The sequence below is a fragment of the Gracilinanus agilis genome, chromosome 2 (genome assembly GCF_016433145.1).
Source record: "Gracilinanus agilis isolate LMUSP501 chromosome 2, AgileGrace, whole genome shotgun sequence".
Lineage (NCBI taxonomy): Eukaryota > Metazoa > Chordata > Mammalia > Didelphimorphia > Didelphidae > Gracilinanus > Gracilinanus agilis.
In genome coordinates this window covers 310022473-310045969 of record NC_058131.1, presented here as the reverse complement: position 1 = coordinate 310045969, position 23497 = coordinate 310022473, and the positions used below count along the sequence as shown (strand labels likewise).

General features: G+C 38.8%; 1 protein-coding gene across 1 annotated transcript; it reads right to left on the bottom strand.

The window, feature by feature from the left end:
• Window positions 1–339: 339 nt before the first annotated feature.
• On the bottom strand, window positions 340–17104 carry NUDT19 (nudix hydrolase 19). The gene is made up of 3 exons (XM_044661445.1): window positions 16417–17104; window positions 9597–9804; window positions 340–1263 (listed from the first exon to the last, which is right to left on the bottom strand). The coding sequence occupies exons 1-3, from the start codon at window positions 17089–17091 to the stop codon at window positions 1058–1060; spliced, it is 1089 nt and encodes a 362-aa protein (XP_044517380.1). The 5' UTR covers window positions 17092–17104; the 3' UTR covers window positions 340–1057.
• Window positions 17105–23497: the final 6393 nt, after the last annotated feature.

The following is a 23497-nucleotide window of genomic DNA, read 5'->3' as shown; positions in this document are numbered from 1 at the left end:
AGAGAGGGATTTGTAAAAACTTCAGAAGCCTTTATGAAATGATGCATGGTAAAGTGAACAGAACCAAAAGAACAATTTATATAATAACTACAATGCTATAAAAGGTTGAAAGACTTATGAACTCTAATCAATGCAATGATCAACCATTACTTCAGAGAACCAATAATGAAAGATGCTATCCATCTTTCAAATGGTCAGAGTGTGGGTTTGTTTGATTATACTCATGGATTATACACAAATTTGTTACAAGGGTCTTGGTTTTCTTATTTGGAGGGAAGACTTGGAAGGTAGAGAGGGACTAGTAATAATGTTGCCCCCCCAAAAAAAGACAAAAAGGGAGTCACTGAAACATTTTTTTTAATGTACAGAGGTTCAGAAGGAAATTCAGGGAAAAAAAGACAACTTCGAAACTGAAATATGAGCCAGTGTCCTGACCACAGGTTTCAAACTTTAACCAAAGAACATCATTTTATGTAGATATGTAATTCGTGTCAGATAAACTTAATATAGATAAATTTAATGAAATAAAAAGGAAAATGTATGAAAGGTAAAATTAATACTTATCATGCAAAATAAAACATTATAGAACTCACAAACCTTAGTATATGTCATTTTTTATAGTGAAGAATAAAACATTTTAAAAATTAAAATTTATAAGAATTTATGTATTTTTCCTTTAAAATATTTGAATGTTAACTATAATACTAGAGAAATGGTGTAAAACCTAAGAGGCATTTTTTTTCTCTTCAAAAATTTGCTCATCTTTAGAGTCTGAAAGATCCAGGTTCACATGCTGTCTCTTATATTCACTATGCTCTGGGGTGCTGTGATCATCCTTAGCATATTGACATAAACTTGTCAGATAGGTAATATTAATTAAATTTATGGCACACTGTAGAGTTTGAAGAAGGAAATAGACGAGTACCTCTAAGGTAAACTTACAGAAAGATGGTGATTCCTGGGTTCTAGTTTCTTACGCTTCTAACAGTTGCTAAAAACATTTTTCATCAGTACAAACTTATAATTGCAGAAGACACACTTTTAAACAAGCAGCAAACTATAAATGGCTCTTAAATCCTGAGTAGTTCTTTGGATATATATGTTTATATTTTGGCTGAATAGTCACATGAATGCTATAATTATTACGGCTGTGGAGCACTAGTCTGTGAAATTTTTTTCCTTTTCCCATAATTTCTTCAGTCGTTTTGTTGATTGATAAATTTTTTTCTAAAAAATCTTTGTCTTCACGATATAGTTCATCTCCTGAAAGGCATTAAAATTTTATTTGTATATGATAAGGTATTATGTCAAAGCATTTCAATCTATCAATAAAAGCTTACTTTACCTGTTAAACTTTTACAAGAATAAATATAAGGACTGAAGGAAACTTTTAGATTTATAGTTCACATTAAAAGAAAATTCTAATTTGTATTAGGCAACAAATTTTATAAATTTAGGGGCAGAATTAGAAAACTTCTCTCATGACTTACATTTTTTTTAAACCCTTACCTTCCATCTTTGAATCAATACTGCTTATTGGTTCCGAGGCAGAAGAACAGTAAGGGTTAGGCAATGAGGGTTGTGGCTTGCCCAGGATCACAAAGTTAGGAAGTGTCTGGGGCCACATTTGAACCCAGGACCTCCCATCTCTAGGCCTGGCTCTCAATTCACTAAACCACCAAGCTGCCCCCTCCCACGATTTATTCTTAACATTTTTTACCACTGAGTTCCCTAATTAACATCCTTTTTATTTGAACAGGACCCATGATTTCATCAGTATAGTAGGCAACCAGTGAAGAACTTTTTCTACCAAAGAAGATCAATACCATTGTAATTTACAGTCTAAAAGAGGTACTTATAGCCCAAACATGTCCAGACCCAAAGCTATATTTGGCCAACACATGTCAGAGGTGAAACTTGGCTCCAGGTCTTTCTGATTCAAAGGCCAACTCTAGCTACTATGCCATCCTTTCTCTCTTATGTAATTAATGACTACATATTTTTGGTGCTCTGATGAAAGTGGCTGTACAACAACAAAAAATGAGAGCCTACTACTTCCGAGACCATAACATAAGCTAGATGCCAAAGATATATGAGACCTGAGGGCAACTAGGTAGCCCATTTGATAGAGTATTAGGTTTGGAGTCAGGAGGACCTGAGTTCAAATTTGGCTTCAGATACTTCCCAAGTGTGAGACCCTGGGCAAGTCACTTAACCTCAATTGTCTAGCCATTGCTGCTCTTCTGTCATAGAATTCATATTAAGGCAGAAGGTAAGGGTTAAAAAAACAAAAACAAGATATAGAAGCCCTAGCTTCTTAGATCAGAAGTTTATTATCTAATGAGGAAGATAACAAAAATGGAGAATGTGTAAATCCTATTATAAAAGGTAAAAACCATGGCATGAAAGTTATGAAAGCATGAAACACTTTTACAATGATATTATATATAAAAATAGTGAAATTGGCCTATGTAGTTTGACAACCTAATTTGATCTCTATTTTGGGGGTAAGAGAAATGTAGCTACCAATTAAGAAATGACAAATGTGCTATATTTTACACAGAGAACAGAAAGCCACTAAATTAGCACCACCGGCATCTTCACTAGTGCCTATCACTTTTAGATATAACTTTTGAGACAGGCATTCCTGGATCACATTCTCCATAGCCAATGAAGATGACCAGTGTTTCCTGTCCTGTCCCCTGTCCAAGACTCCCTCATTCTGGCAGCAAAGACAGATTGAGGAAAGTTCTTGACTTTGCTTGGTCTCACCACTCACTAGGGATGTTCTGCAATTCAATTCTATCAACATTTACTAAGCACTAACTGTGCAGAGAAGAGCACTGCTCTCTGGCTAGTATAGACACAAAACTCTGTCATCTCTCTACGACTGTAGAGAGATGACACATGCATTATAAATCTTTTTTTTTTCCTCCTTTCGCTCTGGACTTATCATTTCACTAGTATTGGAAACTCCTTCCACCAATGCAAATGGGTAATTCATCTTGTCTATAAAATGAATTGGTTTCAGGTTGACTTGCTTATCAACTCCAGGAGTGGGGGAGGCAAAAAAGGAGGGAGACAACACAAATCATCTAACTTTGGAAAACTTAGGTGTAAATTTGTGATTTAAAAAATAAAATAAAGGGGGCAACTGGATGGCTCAGTGGATTGAGAGTCAGACTCAGAGATGGGAGATCCTGGGTTCATATCAGGCCTCAAACGTTTCCTAGCTATGTGACCCTGGGCAAGTCACTTAACCCCTATTGCCTAGCCCTTACCATTCTTTTGTCTTGGCATAGATACCCAGTATTGATTCTAAGATGGAAGGTAAGAATTTAAATAAATAAAATAATGATAAAATGAATGGGTTAGACAAGAAAGCCTCAGAGGTTGCTTTTAGCACAAGATATACAATCCTATTATCTGTAACACAGTCTTAGGGAGTTGTTTAGAACATTGAAAAATTAGGTAAAATTATGTGTCATTATGGGTCGGAGGCAGGATTTATATCCAGGGCTTCTCGATTTTAAGACCAATCTACCATTTTCATGCCGCACGGCTTCTAACAGACATATTATGGATAACTATAACACACAATAATTCGTGACAAGGGTATTGAGAGGTGGAGAACAACCTCAAAGATATTACCAGGGATCATTAACAAGGTAGATTATGCTGTCTCTGACAAACAGAAGTCAAAAGGAGCAAATTCTAGAGTAGGGAAATTGAAAACATTGTATCAACTCAGGATACAATACCCCCAGCACCTGGGGATGGCTGAACAAAATGTTTTATATAAATATTATTTCATTGTAAAAGAGAACAAAATATGACAGGCTTTTAGAAATCTGGTAAAACTTGTATAAACTAAAGCAGTGAAATGAGAAAAAAAGCCCAGAAGAATTATAATCATAGCAACTAAAATAATGTAAAGAAAAACAACTCTGAAAGGTTTAAACTGCCAGAAAAGGGACTGACCATGATTTCAGGAGAGATTTTGAAGTATACTTCACACTGCTTGGCATAGAGAATTAATGGATTAGAGGAAAGGAATAAGACATACATTTATAGATCAAGCCGATGTGTGATTACTTACTGATTACAAGGGAGGGCTTCTACCAGAAGGAGAAGAATGAGTGGGTACTGATAGTGATGCAAAAAAATGAAAATACCAACAACTAAACATTTTTAAAAACAGAAGTGGAATGATGTTCAAAAAGCCACAGTTTGGGCAAGGTTTTGTCATTTTTCATAATTGAAGACTGGCCAACACGCCCAGTCCGTTGTTCCCAGTTGATAAAATACCCATTTTGTTTTTTGGACATGTGTAGGCATTCTGTAACTGGTTCTAGTCCACTAATTGCTATAAAGAGATGAACTTTTGATTGACTGACGAACCAGCACTGGGATGGATTCAAAAGACAATAGTCATCTAAAGGAAACCTCTTGCTATTAGTTGGCTGGCTAGATTTGAGTGAGAAAGCCAAGACTAGAATAAATCCTCAGAAATCTTGGGCTTTTATCCTTCCACCAGGTCTATTGATTGCCCTGTGTTCTGTGAGCCCACGGTTCTGCTGTTGTTTTGTCGCTAACTATTTTTATTTGTCTTCTGCCCTTTGTAGCTAAACTCCTTAAAAAAGCCATCTGAATAGGTACCTCCACCTTCTCTACTCTCCCTCTCTTCTTAACTCTTTATAGTCTGGCTTCCAACCTTCTCATTCCACCAAAACTGCTCTCTCTAAAGTTACAAAGGATCTCTTAGTTGCCAAATCCAATGATCTTTTCTCAACTGACATTCTCCTTGACCTCAATCACTCTCTCCTTTGATACTCTCTTCTCTCTAGGTTTTTCAGACATCACTTACTCCTGGTTCTCCTTCTACATCTCTGGCCATTCCTTCTCTGTCTCCTTTGTTGAATCCTTCTCTGGATAGTGATCTCTAAGTATAAATGTCCCTCAGGGTTCCATTCTGGGCCCTCTTCTCTTCTTCTTCTAGACCAGTGATTTCCAAAGTGGGTGCCACTGCCCCGTGGGTGCTGCAGCGATCCAGGGGAACAGTGGTGGCCACAGGTGCATTTATCTTTCCTATTAATTGCTATTAAAATTTTTAAAAATTTAATTTCCAGGGGGCTAAGTAATATTTTTTCTGGAAAGGGGGGAGCAGGCCAAAAAAGTTTGGGAACCACTGCTCTAGACTACTTCACTTGGTGATCTCATCAGCTTCTTTGGATTTAATTACCATCTCTATGCTAATGTTTCTCAAATATATCTATCTTGCCCCAGCCTCTCCATTGACCTCCAATCTCACATCTTCACCTGCCTTTGAGACATCCTGACCTGGATATTCAGGAGACTTAAACTGTGTGTCCAAAAGAAAACACTTTATCTTTCCCCCTAAACTCTCACCTCCTCTTACATGTTAAACTTGATATACACTTAAAATAACACAAACTTTAGTTGTTAGTGGCTTTACTCTTGAATTTACTTTTTACTTGTTTTGTTTACATTTATATATTTTGTTTACTTATGTTGTCTGCCCCACCCAGTGGAATGTAAACTCCATTGAGGGCAGAGAAAGGGACAGATACAAGAATATGCCAGTCTTGCCAGCTGATTGGGGGGGGGGGTGTAGTGGATGACAATGACAAAATGAGGATGATTCCTAGGCTGTAAAGCTGGATGACAGGAAGATATTCTCAAAAAAATAAGAAAGTGAGTAGGAAGGGAAGGCATGAATAAGATAATGAATGAGTTTAGGTTCTATAAGGCATCAACTTTAGCAGACATTTGAAGATTTCAAGAAGCTAGGCAGAGAGATGATGCCTGGAGACAGGGTTATATTGGTAAGTATATAACAACCAGCTTTTGGGCAGGTAGAATTATGAATAAAGCACTTTTAGCTTCAAATTGCCTCAATATTTTCTCCATCACTTTAAGTCTAGACTACAATGAAACAAGAAATCAGTCCCTGATTTGTAATATTTGCAAATCAATCTCTCTCTCTCTCTCTCTCTCTCTATATATATATATATATATATATTTTTTTTTTTCTTTTTTCTGAGTCATCTGTATAGAAATCATAGTTGAATCCAGAGGATCTGAGAGGATTACCAAAAGGGAATGTAGAGAGGAAATAAGAATAAGATCCAAGGCATAATCCTAAAACACACTCAAGCATGGTAGTATGAGGCATGTATGATAATCCCACAAAGGAGACCAGCCAGAACGAGTAGTCATGTAGATAAAAGAAACCAAGACAGATCACTGACAGGAAAACCCAAAGTAAAAAAGAATATCCAAAAGGAGAGAATAGTTAACAGTATCAAATGTTGTAGAAAGATCAAGAAAGGTGAGGACTAAGAAAAATGCCACTGATTTTAGTAATAAAGAAGTCAATGGTGATCTCATATATTTAATCAAAATAATAATTTCAGTCTGGTAGTAAGGACAAAAATCAGGTAGTGTAATAATTAAAATTATTAGGCTGGTTGTAGCTTAATAACTTTATTAAATCAAAGTAGTGGTAGTAGGAAAGAGAGGGAAAAATAGGAGAGAGGTAGAGAGATATTTCTTTCTAATCAGTGGCTGCCATTATAGGGGTTCCTTCCTACACTCCACTGTACCTCCAATCTGCTCCTCTACAAGCCTGCCAAAGACCCATACTTACTCCTGGTCTCAATTTATAAGCTTTTTTCTCCATCCATTAACTTTCACACATCACATCTCAGAAACTAATCAGAGTTTCTTAATTTGCCTGAGCCACCCAGTAAGACGGTGCCTGTGGAATCACTGTTTCCTGTCTCGTTGGTTTGTTGGTTCTTTAACTTCCTTTTTTCTGAGGCTCATCTATACCTGAATTTTCTCAGTGGTATTTGACCTTCATGTCACTGAGAGATGACATTAAAAAAAAAAAAAAAGCAACATTAGAGACAGAGAAATTCACTTTCGACAGCAGCAGGGGCTAAGAAATTAAGGGGAGGTGAGAAAATGGAGATAGTTTTTTTCTAGTTGGGCTGTGAAAGCAAAAAGAAGCATAAGATGACAACTTGAGAGGATAAAAAGAAGAGGGTTTTTGGTTGTTGTTGTTGTTTGTTTTCTTAAGAATCAAGGAGAGCTGGGCATTTTTGAAGGCAACAGACCAGAAGCTAGTAGACAAGGAGGGATAGAAATCTGGTGGGAGAGAGGAGGTGATGGAAGTGGCAGGCTCCTGAAAAAGGCAGGAAAGGTGAGGGGTGAGAGCACAATTAGAGACATTGGTCTTTGTAAGTAAGAAGATCACTTCTTCCTGATACCAGAGAAAAGAGAGAGAAAATAGGTGATGATGATGATGATGAATGATTTGAAGTGTGCCTTGTCACAAATGGCCTCCATATTTTTATTACATTTTGAAGTACCAGAAGTCCTCTGCTGAGTGTGAGTGGAGAAGAGGGGAGGAAGAATAAGCATTTATATGGAGCCTATGATGTGTCAGGCACTGCGCTAAGTGCTTTACACATATTATCTTATTTGATCTTCAGAAATACCTTGTGAGGCAAGTAATGTTATTATCCCCACTTAATTGTGGAAACAGGCAGATGGGGGTTAAGGGAGTTGCCCAAGTTAGGTGTCTGAGGCTAGATTTGAACTCAGAACTTTCTGACTCTAGGCCTCACGCTCCATCCACTGTGCCTCTAGCTGTTGAAAGGACAGATGGGAACAGTGGCTGTGGGAAGACAGAGAGAGAGGGTCAAGGTGGTAAAGAACAAGACATCAGTATGGAGCCCCAAAGGCCCAGGTGAGATGGACCAATGTGAATCTATGATGGACCCAGGCAGAGCTGCTATGCGACATCCTGCCCAGTGCTCTGCAGTGTGATGCCAAGGGGCAGGAGCTGGAAAGGGATAAAGAGCAACAGGACAAGGGATTCAAGGGCAGAAGACAGTGTCTATTTTAATTGGTTAATTTTAACTTGAGATTTTGAAGGGAGGAAAGTCAGAAAAGACCCTAAGTAAGAAGGGAAGAATGGAGTGACTGGAGAGTTTTATAAAGATGAAGGATAGTGAAATGAAAGATGAAGGGAGCAGTGAGGCACACGAAGAGATGGAAGGATGGGAGATTTTGTTCAGATGGAAGACTGTCAGAGTTAGGGATTGTGAAGGAGGAATACAAAATAACAGCATTTTAACATTTGTAAAGTATTTTCTAAATATCCTTTCACTTAATCCTCATAATAACCCTGGGAGATAGAAACTATAATTCTTCCTATTTTAAAGATGAAGAAACTGAGGCAGACAAAGGTGAAATGCTTTATCCAGGGTCACCACACACCAGGAAGTGTTTGAGGAAGCATTTGAACTCAAGCCTTTGAGACTCCAAGTCCAGTACTCTTATCTATATACTCAGCCACCCTAGGTTCATTCTCAGTACAAAGGTATATCCATCCCGTGTGCAGCTGAGGAGGAGCTGATGTGGAAAGGAGCTAAAGTGGAGAGGAGCAAGCTGAGAAAGCTGATAAACTGTGAAGTGAGAGAATTTGAAAAGACCCTGACATACAATGCAAAGATACCCCAGATGATGAAGTGAACCAGAGCACAACAGCTGAGGTCTCACACAATTACACCAATGTGGATTGAACATTTATGTAGGCCAGATTCACATAGAAAGAGAGCCAGAAGCCTGGGGGCATTAGCAAAGCAGAACAGTCAGAAAAGCCCAGGGATCACAGAACAGGAAATGAAACAAGGAAACCTGGAACCTGCACTCATGCTGATCTGCCCATGACCCGGAGTGATATCAGAGCCCTTGTGAAGCTCACATCATAAGGGAAGTCAATGGAGCCCTAGAGGAAACCACCCTAGGCTCTAAAAGTTGGGAACTCGATGGCCCCTGGGTCTAGAAGAACACAGCTTTTCTCACACATCTAAGCTGTGGGACCATAAGCAAGTTATTTGTCAGGGCCTGGACCATAATTCTAAGACTGCAAGTTACAAACGAGTTGTTCATCTTCATCAATAGAAAGAGTCTCCATACCAGAGGTTTCCTATACTGATGAAATATTTTAGGTAAACCAAAAAGAAATAAATAAACAAATGAAAATAGCATTTAAAATAAACCTTGTTTTCTTATATTGAAAGGAACTCCAATTTACATTTGTCAGGCTGCTTCTTGTGGACGGTTTGGCTCAATAAAGTAGTAAGTGTTTTTATTCAAAATAATTCTCTGAACATGCATGTACATTTACAGATAATGCCTGCCAACTCTCTAGCTCTGGGCTATCAGTTATAATATAGAAAAAGGGAATGCTGATGATGGAGTTTGTTTTTTGCAAAAACAAATTATATAAACATAACTGATATTTTTATAAGGCTGTGGTAATTAGACATAATCAGTTATTTGGTTGGTCTCAATTCAAACTTCACAAGATTGTAAAATGAAATTTTAGTAGCATAATAAAAGTATTAGACCTTAATTTATCCTCTGAATACATAGGGCATTTATTAGAACTTTCATTTTTCTAAACTGTATTTGGCAAAGTTGATGCTTTATATGGCATTACTAATAATTTGTACTGATTCTAATAAGAGTTTTAACATATTTTAAATTAATCAACTTACCTGGTAAGAGCTGTATTATACTATCTAGTGTTTGCAATGTAATTGGCAGCCATCTTTCACATCCTTCTGAAATCCGGTCCAAACAAAATTTGTGCAGGTCTGATAAAAAGGTAAAGTGTGTAAGTCTTCTTATCTCATAGAACTGAGGAGGTACCAATAATATTTCTTCATCTTCAAATTTTTTCATTGCTTCTGTTGGAGTCAACCACTATAGGAGACAAAGGTCATAGTTTCTAAAAGTCAAAGTTCAGACAGACTTGGAAAGGGACACAAGGCAAAACGATCTTTTGATTTTCACATTATTTGCTTACTCATTTAGTTAATTCATTCTGTTGAAAACAGAACTCATTATCTTCCCACCTAGTCCCACCCCTTCATTGTACTTCTTTATTTCTTTGGAATCTTCCAATTTCCTAGGTTTGTATCCTCAACATTATTTCTTCATTCTCCCTCACCATACATAGGCAACTGGTGGCCAGATTTTACCATTTCTACCTTGATATCTTTTGTATCCCTATTTACAAAGTCATTACCTTAAGTTCCTCATCACCTCTCCACCATCTTCTTGGACTAGTACAATGGCTTCCTAATTCACCTCCCTGTTTCATTTCACATTATGTAGCTCCCAAGATGACTTTCCTTAATCAAGGTGAGACTATGGCACTCTCCTACACAATAAATTCCAGTGGCTTCCTATTGCCTCTAGACTAAAAGAAAAACTTCTTTGGCTTTTTTGTTTGTTTGTTTTTGAGATATTCCTTTTTTTCCCTTTTTTTTATTTTAATTTTGAATATTTTCCCATAGTTACATGTTTCATGTTCTTTCCCTCTCCCCCAAACCCCTCTAGCCCCCCTTAACCAACGCACAATCCCACTGGGTTTTACATGTGTCATTCAAGACCTAATTCCATATTATTGATAATTGGACTAGAGTTATCGTTTAGTGTCTACATCTCCAATAATATCCCCAATAGCCCATGTGTTCAAGCAGTTGTTTTTCTTCTGTGTTTCTCCTCCCACAGTTCTTCCTCTGAATGTGGCTAGTTTTCTTTCTCATAAGTCCCTCAGCCTTGCTCTGGATCCCTGCATTGCTGGCTTTTTTTTTAATTAAAAAGATTTTTTTCAATTGCATGTAATAATTAACAATTATTATCTGACATTTTGCAATCTAGATTCTCTCCCTCCCTTCCTGAGACAGTAAATAGTCTGATAGAGGTTATTAAGCCAGTGCTATTATGCAATATATATTTCCCTATTCCTCTTGCCATGAAAGAAGACACATATCACACAAATAGAAAAAAATTCATGGAGGAAATGAGGTGAAAAATAGCATGTTTTTCATCTGCATTTGGACTCCAAGAGCTCCTTCGATGGCTATAAATAGCATATATGGTAAGGGCTAAGCAATGGGGGTTAAGTGACTTGCCCAGGGTCACATAGCTATGAAGAGTCTGAGGTCAACTAGCTTTTGAAAGTCCTTCACTATCTGGTCCAACCCTATTTTTCTAAACTCATTATATATCAGTCCTCTCTCTATAGGTTTATTTTTACTTTTTTAAACCCTCGTCTTCTGTCTTAGAATCAATACTGTGTATTGGTGCCAGGGCAGAAAAACAGTAAGGGCAAGGAAATAGGGGTTAAGTGACATGCCCAGGGTCATAAAGCTAGGGAGTTTCTAGATTCTAGATTTGAATCCAGGACCTTCTGTCTCTAGGCCTGGCTCTCAATCCACTGAACTACCCAGCTGTCCCCTCCCTAGAGGTCCCACAGCACTACTCTATCCTGGTTCTTCTCCTATCTGGCTTGAAGAAAGCCTTAGAAACCAGGAGGCAGAGATGAAGGAGACTATTTCAGGAATATGAAATATGTCACTGAAAATGCTTAGCACCAGGAGATGGAGTATTATACACAAGGGACAGCAAGGAGGCTGGTGTCATTGGACTACTTCTCAGGCTCCTTTGCTCCACCTTCATCCAAGTCACAACTACTAATGGTGGGTGGTCCACGGACCTCTTCTACCTTTATTTTATTTAACTTGGTGATCACGTTAGCTCTCTTCAATTCAATGATCATCTCTTTGCTTGTGATTCTCAGATCTTACTTATCCACCACTAACTTCTCTGCTAGCCTTCAGTCTCACATCTCCAACTATCTATTGGACATTTCAAACTGGATATCTTGCAGACATCTTAAACTCAACATGTCCAAAATGAACTCATCTTTCCTGCAAACCCTCCTCTCTTCCTAACTTCCCTATTACTATTGGTCAGTCATTTTTCAGTTATGTCTGACACTTCAAGACTCCATTGGAGTTTTCTTGGCAAAGATACTGGACTGGTTTGCCATTTCCTTCTCTGGCTCATTTTACATATAAGGAAACTGAGGCAAATGGGGGAAGTGATTTGCCCAGGGTCACACAGCTAGGAAGTATCTGAGGCCAGATTTGAATTCAAGAAGACAATTCTTCCTGCATGCCCTGGGCCACTGAGCTATCCCAGTCACTCAGGTGTGTAAACTCGGGATCATCTTTGACTCTTTATTCTCTCTCCCCATATCCAATCTGGGGCCAAGTCTTGTCCATTATTCATTTTCATCTTTTCTCACGTAAGTCTCCTTCTCCCTTCTGACACTGTCACAACTCTGGTGCAGACATTCATTATCTTCCTTGTGGACTACTGCAATACACTACTGTTTGGGCTCCTAGCCACAAGTTACTTCCTCCAGGCTATCCTATACTCAGTTTTCAGGGGAGAGATTTTCTTTTTTTTTCCAGAATGGTTGGATCAATTCACAACTCCACCAGCAATGCATTAATGTCCCAATTTTGCCACATCCCCTCCAACATTCAATACTTTCCTTTGCTGTCATTTTAACCAATTTGCTGGGTGTGAGGTGGTACCTCAGAGTTGTTTTGATTTGGATTTCTCTAATCAGGAGGGATTTAGAACATTTTTAATGTGATTATTGGTAGTTTTGATTTCTTTATCTGAAAATTGCCTATTCATGTCCCTTCCCCATTTATCAATTGGGTAATGGCTTGATTTTTTCTACAACTGATTTAGCTCCTTATAAATTTTAGTAATTAGACCTTTGTCAGAGGTTTTTGTTATAAAGATTTTTTCCCAATTTGTTACTTCCCTTCTAATTTTGATTTTATTGGTTTTGTTTGTATAAAACCTTTTTAATTTAATGTAATCAAAATTATTTATTTTACATTTTGTAATATTTTCTAACTCTTGCTTGGTTTTAAAATCTTTCCTTTCCAGGGGAGTCTTTCTAAAGTGCAAGTCTAACCCCATCACCAACACATACTTAATGATCTCCAATGGCTCCCTATTACCTCCAGGATCAAATATAAACTCTCACATTTGGTGTTCAAAGATCTTTCCACCCATGTCAGTCCTCTAATGCTTTACTCTCTCACCTCCTGCCCTGTCTCCCTCAAACCAGAGGAACTGGTCTCCTTGCTCTTCATTTTCCGTCAGTTCATCTCTAGCACCAGGCACAATGTCTTGCACATACTGCAGTAGATGCTTGAGAAAGGCTTGTTGATCAACTGATTAATCCTAAGGCTCCATGCCATTGAGAGTAGAATTGGATTATATCCCATGGACCAGGTGAGGAGGGGCTGCTTCCAATAATCTGTGAGTGCTTAATCCCAATCTGGGAGCTATGAAGATGGGATTAACTCTCAGAAGCATACACTTATCCATAAGTACGGGGAGGTCTGTGACCCACATGTGCTATAGTGGGTGATGAATCAGAAACCCACTGACTGTTCCCTGGGCAGTTCTAAGCAAAGCTAAAGCTGTAATTGGTCCATGTAAAGTGGAAGGAAGGCACAAGAAGTACCAAAACAAATAGTTTTTAAAAAGGTCCTTTCGCCTTCAGGCTTGACCTTGAAGGAGTTCTGGCTTAGGACCTTGGACTGCTCTTGGATTTTCCCTTAGAACTACCTTGTGATCATTGCTGGGTTTGTACCCCAAAGAGATCATAGATAAAAAGACTTGTACAAAAATATTTATAGCCGTACTTTTTGTGGTGGCAAAAACCTGGAAAACAAGGGTATGCCCATCAATTGGGGAATGGCTGAACAAATTGTGATATATGCTGGTGATGGAATACTATTGTGCTCAAAGGAATAATAAACTGGAGGAATTCCAGGTGAACTGGAATGACCTCCAGGAATTGATGCAGAGTGAAAGGAGCAGAACCAGGAGAACATTGTACAGAGACTGATTTACTATGGTAAAATAGAATGTAATGGACTTCTATACTAGCAGCAATGCAATGACCCAGGACAATTCTGAGGGATTTATGGTAAAGAACACTACCCACATTCAGAGGAAGAACTACAGGAGTGGAAACACAGAAGAAAAATAACTGCTTGAACACATGGGTTGATGTAGACATGATTGGGGATGTAGACTCAAAACAACCACACCAATGCAACTATCAATAATATGGAAATAGGTCTTGATCAATGACACAAGTTAAAACCAGTGGAAATGCATGTTGGCTATGGGGGAAGGAGGTTGGAGGGGTGAAGGAGAAAGTAAGAACATGAATCATGTAACCATGGAAAACTTTTCTAAAAAATTAAAAAAAAAAAAAAAAGAACTACCATGTGGATGACTGAAAAAAGGCTGACTCCTTTTCTTGGTTTTTCTGGAGGTACTAGCCTCCAGAGAGGTCCCTTGTCTTAGAGGAGACCTGATGCTAGAACTCTTGTTTAATTTAACTCTGGGCCCCACTTTGCTGGGGCCTTTGAAGTTTTGCCTGGTTTGGAACAGGCCAGAGTAATTATCTATTCTCTCTCATTTCCTTACTTTCACTCTTTCTCCTTTTATAAATAAACTACCATAAAAAGTCATCCTGACTTGAGTAATATATATTTTGGTGACCACATTTTGATATATTTAGTCCAACCTTTAATTTTTTAACCCTTACAGAGCCCCACACAAAGGTAGGGCTCATCTGGTTTTCTTTGCTTTCTTTTTCTGACCTCAGATACTTACTAGTTGTGTGACCTGGACAATCTATTTTACTTGTTTACCTCAGTTTCCTCAAACATAAAATGAGAATAATACCTACCTACCCACCTACCTTGCAAGCAATGCTGTGAGGATCAAATGAGATATCTGTAAAAGTGCTTAACATAGTATGTGGCACTTAGTAGGTGTTGTATAAATGCATAATCCCTCTTCCTCTTTTTTCAACTAAGTCTCACTATCCTATTGTGCAATGAATTCTGATTACCATTTGGGTTTCTCCTACATTGGCAGGGATCAGGTGAAGAAAAATGGGAGCCTGCACAGGCTGCAGGGACTTCTAGAGAGTTTTTCCATGTGAAATGTCCTCTTAACTGGTAGGGGCTCAATTGGGATTCATGTATGGTCTTTTCCAAGACCCAGGAATAACTTTCCTCCCAGTATAATCAGGTTCCTCACAAGGGTGAGGGGTGACTTCCAGCCTAGCCCAGGTCTCTAATACCTGTGGAAAGTAACATTTTTCTGTTCTGGGAGTTGTCTTTGGGGAGGGGAAGCTCATTTTTCTTTTCTGTTTTTCACTTTGTTTTATTTCCATTAAAATATTTTTCTAATTATTCTCATTGGGATGTCTTTATAACTATAACATCACTAGTGGAATTTGTACTCTCCTTACCCCAAAAGAAATTACAGAATGGCTCACACATCATAATTTGCATCATATGTGCTTACCCATAGTTAACACTAGATCTCAAAGCCCTTGGTGCTGCTCAGAATTCCAAGAACTAGAACTGGGGGAGTTATGCTGGAGACTAATTGTATGAAGGTCAGTGGAAGAAGAAGCAAGTGATTTTGTCACTGGAAGTTTAGTATAGAATCACTTGAACATAAAAAAGAAATAGACGAAAAGTTTGAGAAACTAATCACAAGCCTGGGCCAGATGCATGACACAGTAGTGACGAGGGACTTTAATTATCTAGACATACGCTGGAGCTCTCAGCAGAGCAGCTAATGACTTATTAAGTTCACTTAATGATAATTTCATCCTTCAAAAGATGGAGGAATCAACAAGGGAAAATTCAATTCTGGATCTAATTCTTATTAACATGGAAGAAATGATCACTGGGGTAGAAATGATGGGAACCTTAGGGGAAAGCAACTACTTCACCCCCAGTGTATGACAGAGGAGAAGAAAAGTAAGCATAGTTTGGTAGGGATCCTAAATTTTGGGAAAGCAGATTTCAAAATATTCAGAGGAAAAATATCCCATCCACTAAAATTCTACAAGGGAAGTCAGGTCAAGAGGGCTGGAAGATGCTCAAAAATGAAATTCTGAAAAAGCAAATGTAGGTACACAGACAAATACCAATCAATTTATATTTTAAAAAGAAATGTATGATTACAAATAAATGTATAACAGTGTATTACTTTAAGGATGGGTAAAGAGAATGAGATTCAGGAAAGGGAAAAGTCAAACATGGTGACAGCTGGACTCCTAGTGCCCCTGACTCATGCTTTTCCCTCCCAGACTTTTGTTTAGGAGACTTTGTTGTTTAATCTTTTCAGATTCTCTGAAGATACTAGAGGGATTTTCATTTCCTTCTCCAGCTCATTTTACAGATGAGGAAACTGAGGTAAACTGGGTTTAGTAACTTGACCACGGACACACAGCAAGTGTTTGGGGCTAGATTTGAACTCCGAAGTTGAGACTCCCAGACACCACTGCACCACCTGATTGCCCCGTATAGGGGTTGCATCAGAAGCCCCTGTTTACGAGTCACCCCTCCCCTTAAAGTTCTCCTTAGCAAAGTCCAGGAGGACTTTCCCCTTTACCTCGCATTTAATGACTTCTAGCATGTCAAGGAAGGTCTGGGGTTTCTCCTGGAGGCAGCAAATGTAGAACTTTGTGTCAAAGCGCCTGCCTCCTTTCCTCACAAAAGGCGTGAGCCAGTTACTCCATTCTTGCAGGGCCCAGATGTTGGGCATGCACCCTAGGCGCCGGCACAACTGAAGGAACTGGCGAGGGTCTTCTCGGACCCGGGTCCTCCAGGAGGCCAGGTCGTCCGGCAGCACAAATGCCCGAGGCAGGCGCAGGGTCTCGGCGCCAGCGGGGTGCAGCAGGAGGACGCCCGATTCCTCGAAGGTTTCCCGTATCGCGCAGATGCGGTAGGCTACGTCTTCCGAGATGAGCGAGTAGGGCTGTGTCTGGGTCTCAAAGGGCACCTCGGGGTAGGATTCCCTGGGTATCCCGAAGCTGGTCAGGCCGAAGCCCGGCGGCCCGTAGTAGGGCTTGAAAACATGAAGCCAGTCGGTCGAACAGTCTGAGGTGTCCAAAACGCCCCCAGGGAAGACGTGGGCGCCAGGCAAGAAGCTGCTGCTCTGGGTGCGCTGCAGCATTAAGATCTCGTAGTCCTGGGCCGCGGCGGCGGGGCTCGGACTTGGGTGCGCGCGACCCACGGCCAGCAGCACTGTAGCGGCCCGGCGCCATTGGCGCAGGGAGCCCTGCATCGCGGCGGCGGATCCGAGCAGGCCCGGCTAAACTGACTGTGCGCCCGGCTAAGCTGACTGTGCGCCCGGTTAAATTGACTGGGCTCCCAGCGCAAGGATCTCTCCCCTACTTGGGCTCAGGCCTTTAGCGCCTACCTCGCAGGGGGCGGGCGGCTGCAACAGGCGGGGCATCCGGGCCGGGCAAATTGGAAAGGGCGCGCCCGCACCCTCATCTTGCAGGCATGACCACGGCGGGCCAGCAGGGGGTGACATTGACATTGACATTGACATTGACATTGAATGCTTGCGTCCGCTTCGTGGTCAGAGAAACATTAAATCTGGTCTCCGGGTCAAATGAAGAGAGTGCGCTATAAAGTTGAAGCCGGGAACCGTGGGTTTAGGATCTGAAGGGACGTTAGACATTGTTTCTTTCCACTCCCCTCACCTTACGAAGAGTAGAGGCTTGTCCAAAATCATGCATGAAGGTTGTCCTAAAGCCAGGCACCCAGAACCTCCTACTCCACATCCAGTGCCCAGAGTGAGCTGTAAACTGTGGACTTAATAACCAAGAGCTCTAGTACTCCATCTACGCCCCCAAAATGTTTTTATTTTTAAATTTAATTTATTTAATTAATTTTGAATATTTTCCCATGGTTACATGATTCATGTTCTTTCCCTCCTCTCCTCCTGTAGCCAACGAGCAATTCCACTGGGTTTTGCATGTATAATTGTTCAAAATCTATTTCCATATAATTAATATTTGCAATAGTGTGATCATTTAGAGTCTACATGCCCAATCATATCCCCATCGAACCATGTGATCAAGCAAATGTTTTTCTTCTGTATTTCTATCCCCACAGTTCTTTCTCTGGATGTGCATAGTGTTCTTTCTCTTAAATTCCTCTGGATTGTCCTGAATCATTGCATTACAGCTAGTAGAAAAGTCTTATTACATTCAGTTGTGCTAGTGTATCCGTCTCTTTGTAAAACGGTCTCCTGGTTTGCTCCTTTTGCTCTGCATCAATTCTTGGAGGTCTTTCCAGACCACACAGAAATCCTCCAGTTCTTTATTCTTTTCAGCACAATAGTATTCCATCACGAACAGATACTACAATTTGTTCAGCCATTCCCCAATGATAGGATACCCCCTCATTTTTCAATTTTTTGCCACCACAAAGAAGGAGGCTATGAATATTTTTGTACAGGTATTTTCCCCTATTTTCTCTTTGGGGTATAAACCCAGGAATGATATGGCTGGATCAAAGGGCAGGCATTTTTTTAAAGCCCTTTGGGCATAGTTCCAAATTGCCTTCCAGAATGGTTGGATCAATTCACAACTTCACCAGCAATGCATTAGTGTCCCAATTTTGCCACATCCCCTCCAATATTTATTACTTTCCTTTACTATCATATTAGCCTATCTGCTAGGTGTAAGGTGGTACCTCAGAGTTGTTTTGATTTGCATTTCTCTAATTATGAAAGATTTAGAACTTTTTCATGTGGTTATTGATAGTTTTGATTTCGTTATTGAAAATTGCCTATTCATGTCCCTTGCCCACAAAATGCTGTTTTTAAATAAATAAAAATAGCAGTAGTTCATAGAATAAATCTATAGACCATTTCCTGGATTTTCAGTCACAAAAGTTTGAATCCTGACTTCACCATTTACTACATAAACTGTTTTGGGATCACTTATGATACTTTGATGACTTTGAGATAAATATCAACAAATAAGAAACAAAGGCAATTGCATTTAAAACTGAACTTGTGTTACATTCAGTTAAAATGAATATTCATTGTGGTAATAAAAATAAATAAAACTTCCCTGCCTCTGTTCCTTTTTTCATCCCTTTATGCACCTAGCAAATAGTGAAATAGATTCTTTTTATACAGACCCATTTCATGCTTTTTGTCCTTCTCACGGTCATTTCAATCATTCCTCTACCAAAATGGACCTTTCTCTGGGATAAAAATAGTTAAAACAAAAACATCTAGTAATGGCCACAACTGACAGTGTATATAATATTCTGTCATAATAGGACATTTGCCTTTCTGCCTAAGAGGGTACATAACAAATGTTTCATTATCTGTTCTCAAGGACTTCCTACTGTTAATTGTTGCAATTTTTTCTTGTTATGAATTTAACAAAGATCAACAAATATAACAATTCAATATGTAAAGAATATTGCATATAAAATTGAACTTCAGTTATATAAAATTTTATTTTCTTTTAAACCCTCATCTTCCATCTTAGAATCAATACTGTGGATTGATTCCAAGGCAGAAGAGTGGTTAAGGACTAGGCAATGAGGGTTAAGTGTCTTGTCCAGGGTCACACAGCTAGGAAGTGTCTGAGACCAGATTTGAACCCAGGACCTCCCATCTCTACTCCTGGCTCTCAGGCCAGTGAACTACCCTTATATACAATTTTAAAGTATTTACTAAATTCAACATAGTAACAAAACTACCCTACTTGTCTATGTCCCATTCCAAATTTCCTTGTATGATTTAAAAAATTTATCATTGACAGTCCTTTTCCTTTATTGCATCTCTATCATTAATTCCCTACACTGCTGCCCAAACTAGAAGTCCAAATAAATATAATGAAGCAAAACAAGACAACACATAAGCTGTATATGAAAAGGTATGTCTAATTCTGCATTTCTAATTCAACACATCTTTGCCAAGCTGTGGGAGTCATGCTTCATTTACAACCTTCTGAGTACATTGGCTTTTCAATTACTAAAGAGTTTAGCTTCCTTTTAAATATTTTTTTCATTTACATCGACATAGTCATTGGGTATGTTGTACTTACTTCACTCTGCATCGATTTATACAAATCCTAAATGATAGATGATAAGAAAGAGGGACCTTATAATAGCTATAATTTTTCCTGTAATACATGAGGCAAGTTTCTGGGTTGAGAGAGTGAAAGGAGGAGTCATGGGAAGTTTGAGAAGGAATGAAAAGATTTGGAAGAGCCACTGTGGAGAATAGGAATAATAAGGCAGGCAGAGTAGGATAACCTAACAGCAATGTGGGCCCACTTGAGGTTAAGTAACATACATCTGTAGTAAAGGAGTGAGAAGGATGTATGATTTTGAGGACAATGTAGAATTGAATTGGTTCAACCTTAAAGTATATATAAATATGCTTAACATGTATATAAAAATGCTCAATAAATATATAAATGCTATCTATTATTATGTTATGTAACATGTGTGTTAAAAATATCCTTTGATCACTTGTTGAGAAATACTGGGGTTTAGGAAATAAAACTACATTCTTGGAATTTATTGTAGAAAGTTGATGGGGCTTAGTCAGGAGATTTGGATTCATGTCAACTCAATAAACATTTATATACAAAGGGCTATACAAGGCACCGAGAATACAAAGACAAATAAAACAGTCTCTACCCTCAAAGAGGGCAGAGTAGTTTTTTTTTTTTTTTTTTAGTAAGGGAAGCAACACATATACAAATGAATAAATGCACAATAATTGCAGAGCCATGTGAAGAATACTAACAAATGGAGCAATCAGGAAAGGTATCATCCGTCACCTTTAGAAGACAGCACCTGAGATGAGCATTGAAGGGAGCTAGGGATTTCAAAAGGGAGAAAATGAGGAAGGAGGTTATGTTTCATGAGTTCATGTCTCAGCTCTGCTTCTTCCTAACTGTTTGACAGCTGAACAGATCTTGTCTTCCAGTTTTCTTACACCTTGTTCCCCAAGTCATACCCTTTGATCCAGTGACACTGATCTCCTGGCTGTTCCATGAAAAAGACACTCCACCTCTTGACGTCTAGCATTTTCTCTGTCTGTTCTTCATTCCTGGAATTATCTTCACCTTCAGTTCTGCCTACTGATCTCCTCCAACTAAAACCCATTTGCAAGCCTACCCTAACCCCTCTTAAATCTAGAACCTTTCTTTTATTAATTATTTTCTCTTTATCCTGTATATAGCTTGCTTTATTTATGTTTGTTTGTTTGTTTGTTGTCTCTCTCATTAGACTGTAAGCTCCTAAAGGGTAGGGACCATGTTTTTGGCCTCTTTTTTTATCCCCAGGGCTTAACATAGTACCTGGCACATAGTAGGCACTTAAAAATGTTGATTGATTAAATGGCTTGTCTTCCCTGTGCATCAGCTTCCTCTCCTATAAAATTAGGGACTGAATTTGATGATTGACATTTAAGCTCAGTCCTTCTATGCTATTGTGACCTACTCAGGAGATTGTGGAGTTGCTTGGTGAACATAGAATTAGTATGAGTTGAGTGTTGTTCTGGAAAAATTCATACCAGGGATTTTTTCCTGCATGTTTTTCCAGTAACCAGAAACCTTGGATTCCATTCCTAGTCTCTTTCCCTTTTTTTTTTCCTCTGACAGTGTTGGATGTATACTGAAGGAGTGTGGATATGAATTAGTTTTCCCAATCTGACCACACTCCTGCCTTTTCCCCAATTCCTATAAAGTTATCATCAGCAACCTAGGTTTGCAGCATTGAGGCAGACCTGGGAACACTAAGTGTAGGGGCCCCATGAAGGCCTCCTTAAATAGCCTGTTGCCCTTTTTCTAACTCAGGAGGTTTTTCCTTTACTTATATCCAGTAGGGAGGGAAATCAGGTAGTATTTCACTGGCATTATCTTCTTTTTTACATATGAAGAAACTAAAGCTAAAGTGACCTCTGGATAAGTAAAGTATTATCAGAGCATTTCAAATATTTAGAACTTGGCTAAGAAGCAGGATGAAAGCAAAGGGGGGAAAGGCATTGACAGATGCACTACAGCTAATTTACTTTACTCCTAAGAGAGTTCCTCAGGCCTTTACTCAGAGCCAATTTACTTTGATGTACAAATCTAGAATGCTCAGAAAGGATGTTTTATCTGGTATCTAATGACATGACTTTGAATCATGGTTTTCCTGGTTACTACCTGTGTGATCTTAGACAAGTGGCTTAAATTCTTAGTGTCAGTTCATTTGTAACAGGAAAAGGTTGGACTTGATGACCCCTTAGGTTCTCACCCCCCAACCTCCCTCTAAATCTATGATCCAATGATCTTGTTTCTCAGCCTATGGTATAATAAAAGTCTCAAACTGGTAGGAACTTTAGTGTTTAGAAGGGATTGCTAGATATAAGCTGAAGTAACTGCCAGTCTGATAATAAAGGAAATGAAAGAAAAAATATAAGGTAAATAAATGTCTTGGTAGTCCTAAGGGTTATTGCTATATTATGGCATAGGACAATAAAGAAGATTTAGAATAATGACCCTAATTGGTAAGGAATTGGAAACTAAGGAAATGTCCATCAATCGGGAAATGGCCGAACAAACTATGGTCTATGCTGGTGATGGAATACTATTGTGCTTTAAGGAAGGATGAACATGAAGATTTAGAAAGACTCAGAAAGACCCACATAAACTGATGCAGAGTGAAATAAGCAGAACCAAGAAAATATTGTGCATAGTAACAGCAATATCATGGAATGACCAACTGTGATAGACAGCTACTAACAGCAATACAATGATCCAAAACAATTCTGAAGAATTTATGACAAAGAATGGTATCCACCTCCAGAGAAAGAACTGTGGGAGTCAGAATGCAGATGAAAGCATATAATTTATCACTTGTTTATTTGGGCTTATGTTTTGAGGTTTTGGTTTTATAAGATTATTCGTTTACAAAAATGAACAATATGGAAATATGTTTTATAAGAGAATACATGTATAACCCAAATCAAATTGCCTGCCAGCACCAGAAAGAGGAAGGAAAAGGAGGGAGGGAAATAAGTTTGATTATATAATTTAGGAAAACATGTGCATAAATTTGTTATAATATATAATTGGTAATAAATAAAAAAGAATGATGACCCTGAATCATTATGTTCATTATCTTCTGTTTTTAAAAAGAGGGAAATGGAAATTTTTCTATTAAAGTGAAAAAACAATAAAATAAAAAGAACAACCAAACCCTTCAGCAAAGCAGGGCAAATAAGACCTCTACACATTTCTAGTAAGCTAAGTCCTATGAATTTATGTTCCATAACCAGAACAGGGTCCTCATTGCTGCAGGTAATCTTTCCAAGCCTCACTGTTCCACTTTCCATAAAGATTCCTCCAAGTATTTTCATGCCTCCCATGGCTCTCTGTCCTCCCATCCACTCAGATGAGAACACTGCCTCATATTTTACAGAAAATATTGATGTCATTCCCATTGAAATTCCTTTTCTCCCCTTTTCTTCATCTCATATAACTCAGATGCCTTTTGCCACTATCTCCTCATTTGCTCCTATATCACATGAGAGATGTCATTTTTTTTTACCAAGGAAAAACCCTTTATCTACATAATCAATCCCATTCCATCAAATCTTCTCCACAGATCACCCTCTCTGTTGCTTATTGCCCTCCTGCCATCATTTATTTATTTTTTTT

Bases quoted from the DNA above. Each gene is read 5' to 3' on its own strand.
- NUDT19 (XM_044661445.1), bottom strand. From the start codon at position 17,091: ATGCAGGGCTCCCTGCGCCAATGGCGCCGGGCCGCTACAGTGCTGCTG. The intron at 9,805-16,416 runs GTAAAGGGGAAA...TGTCTCCTATAG, and splicing joins TAGAAGTCATTAAATGCGAG to TGGTTGACTCCAACAGAAGC. The intron at 1,264-9,596 runs GTAAGTTGATTA...AATGCCTTTCAG, and splicing joins TATAATACAGCTCTTACCAG to GAGATGAACTATATCGTGAA.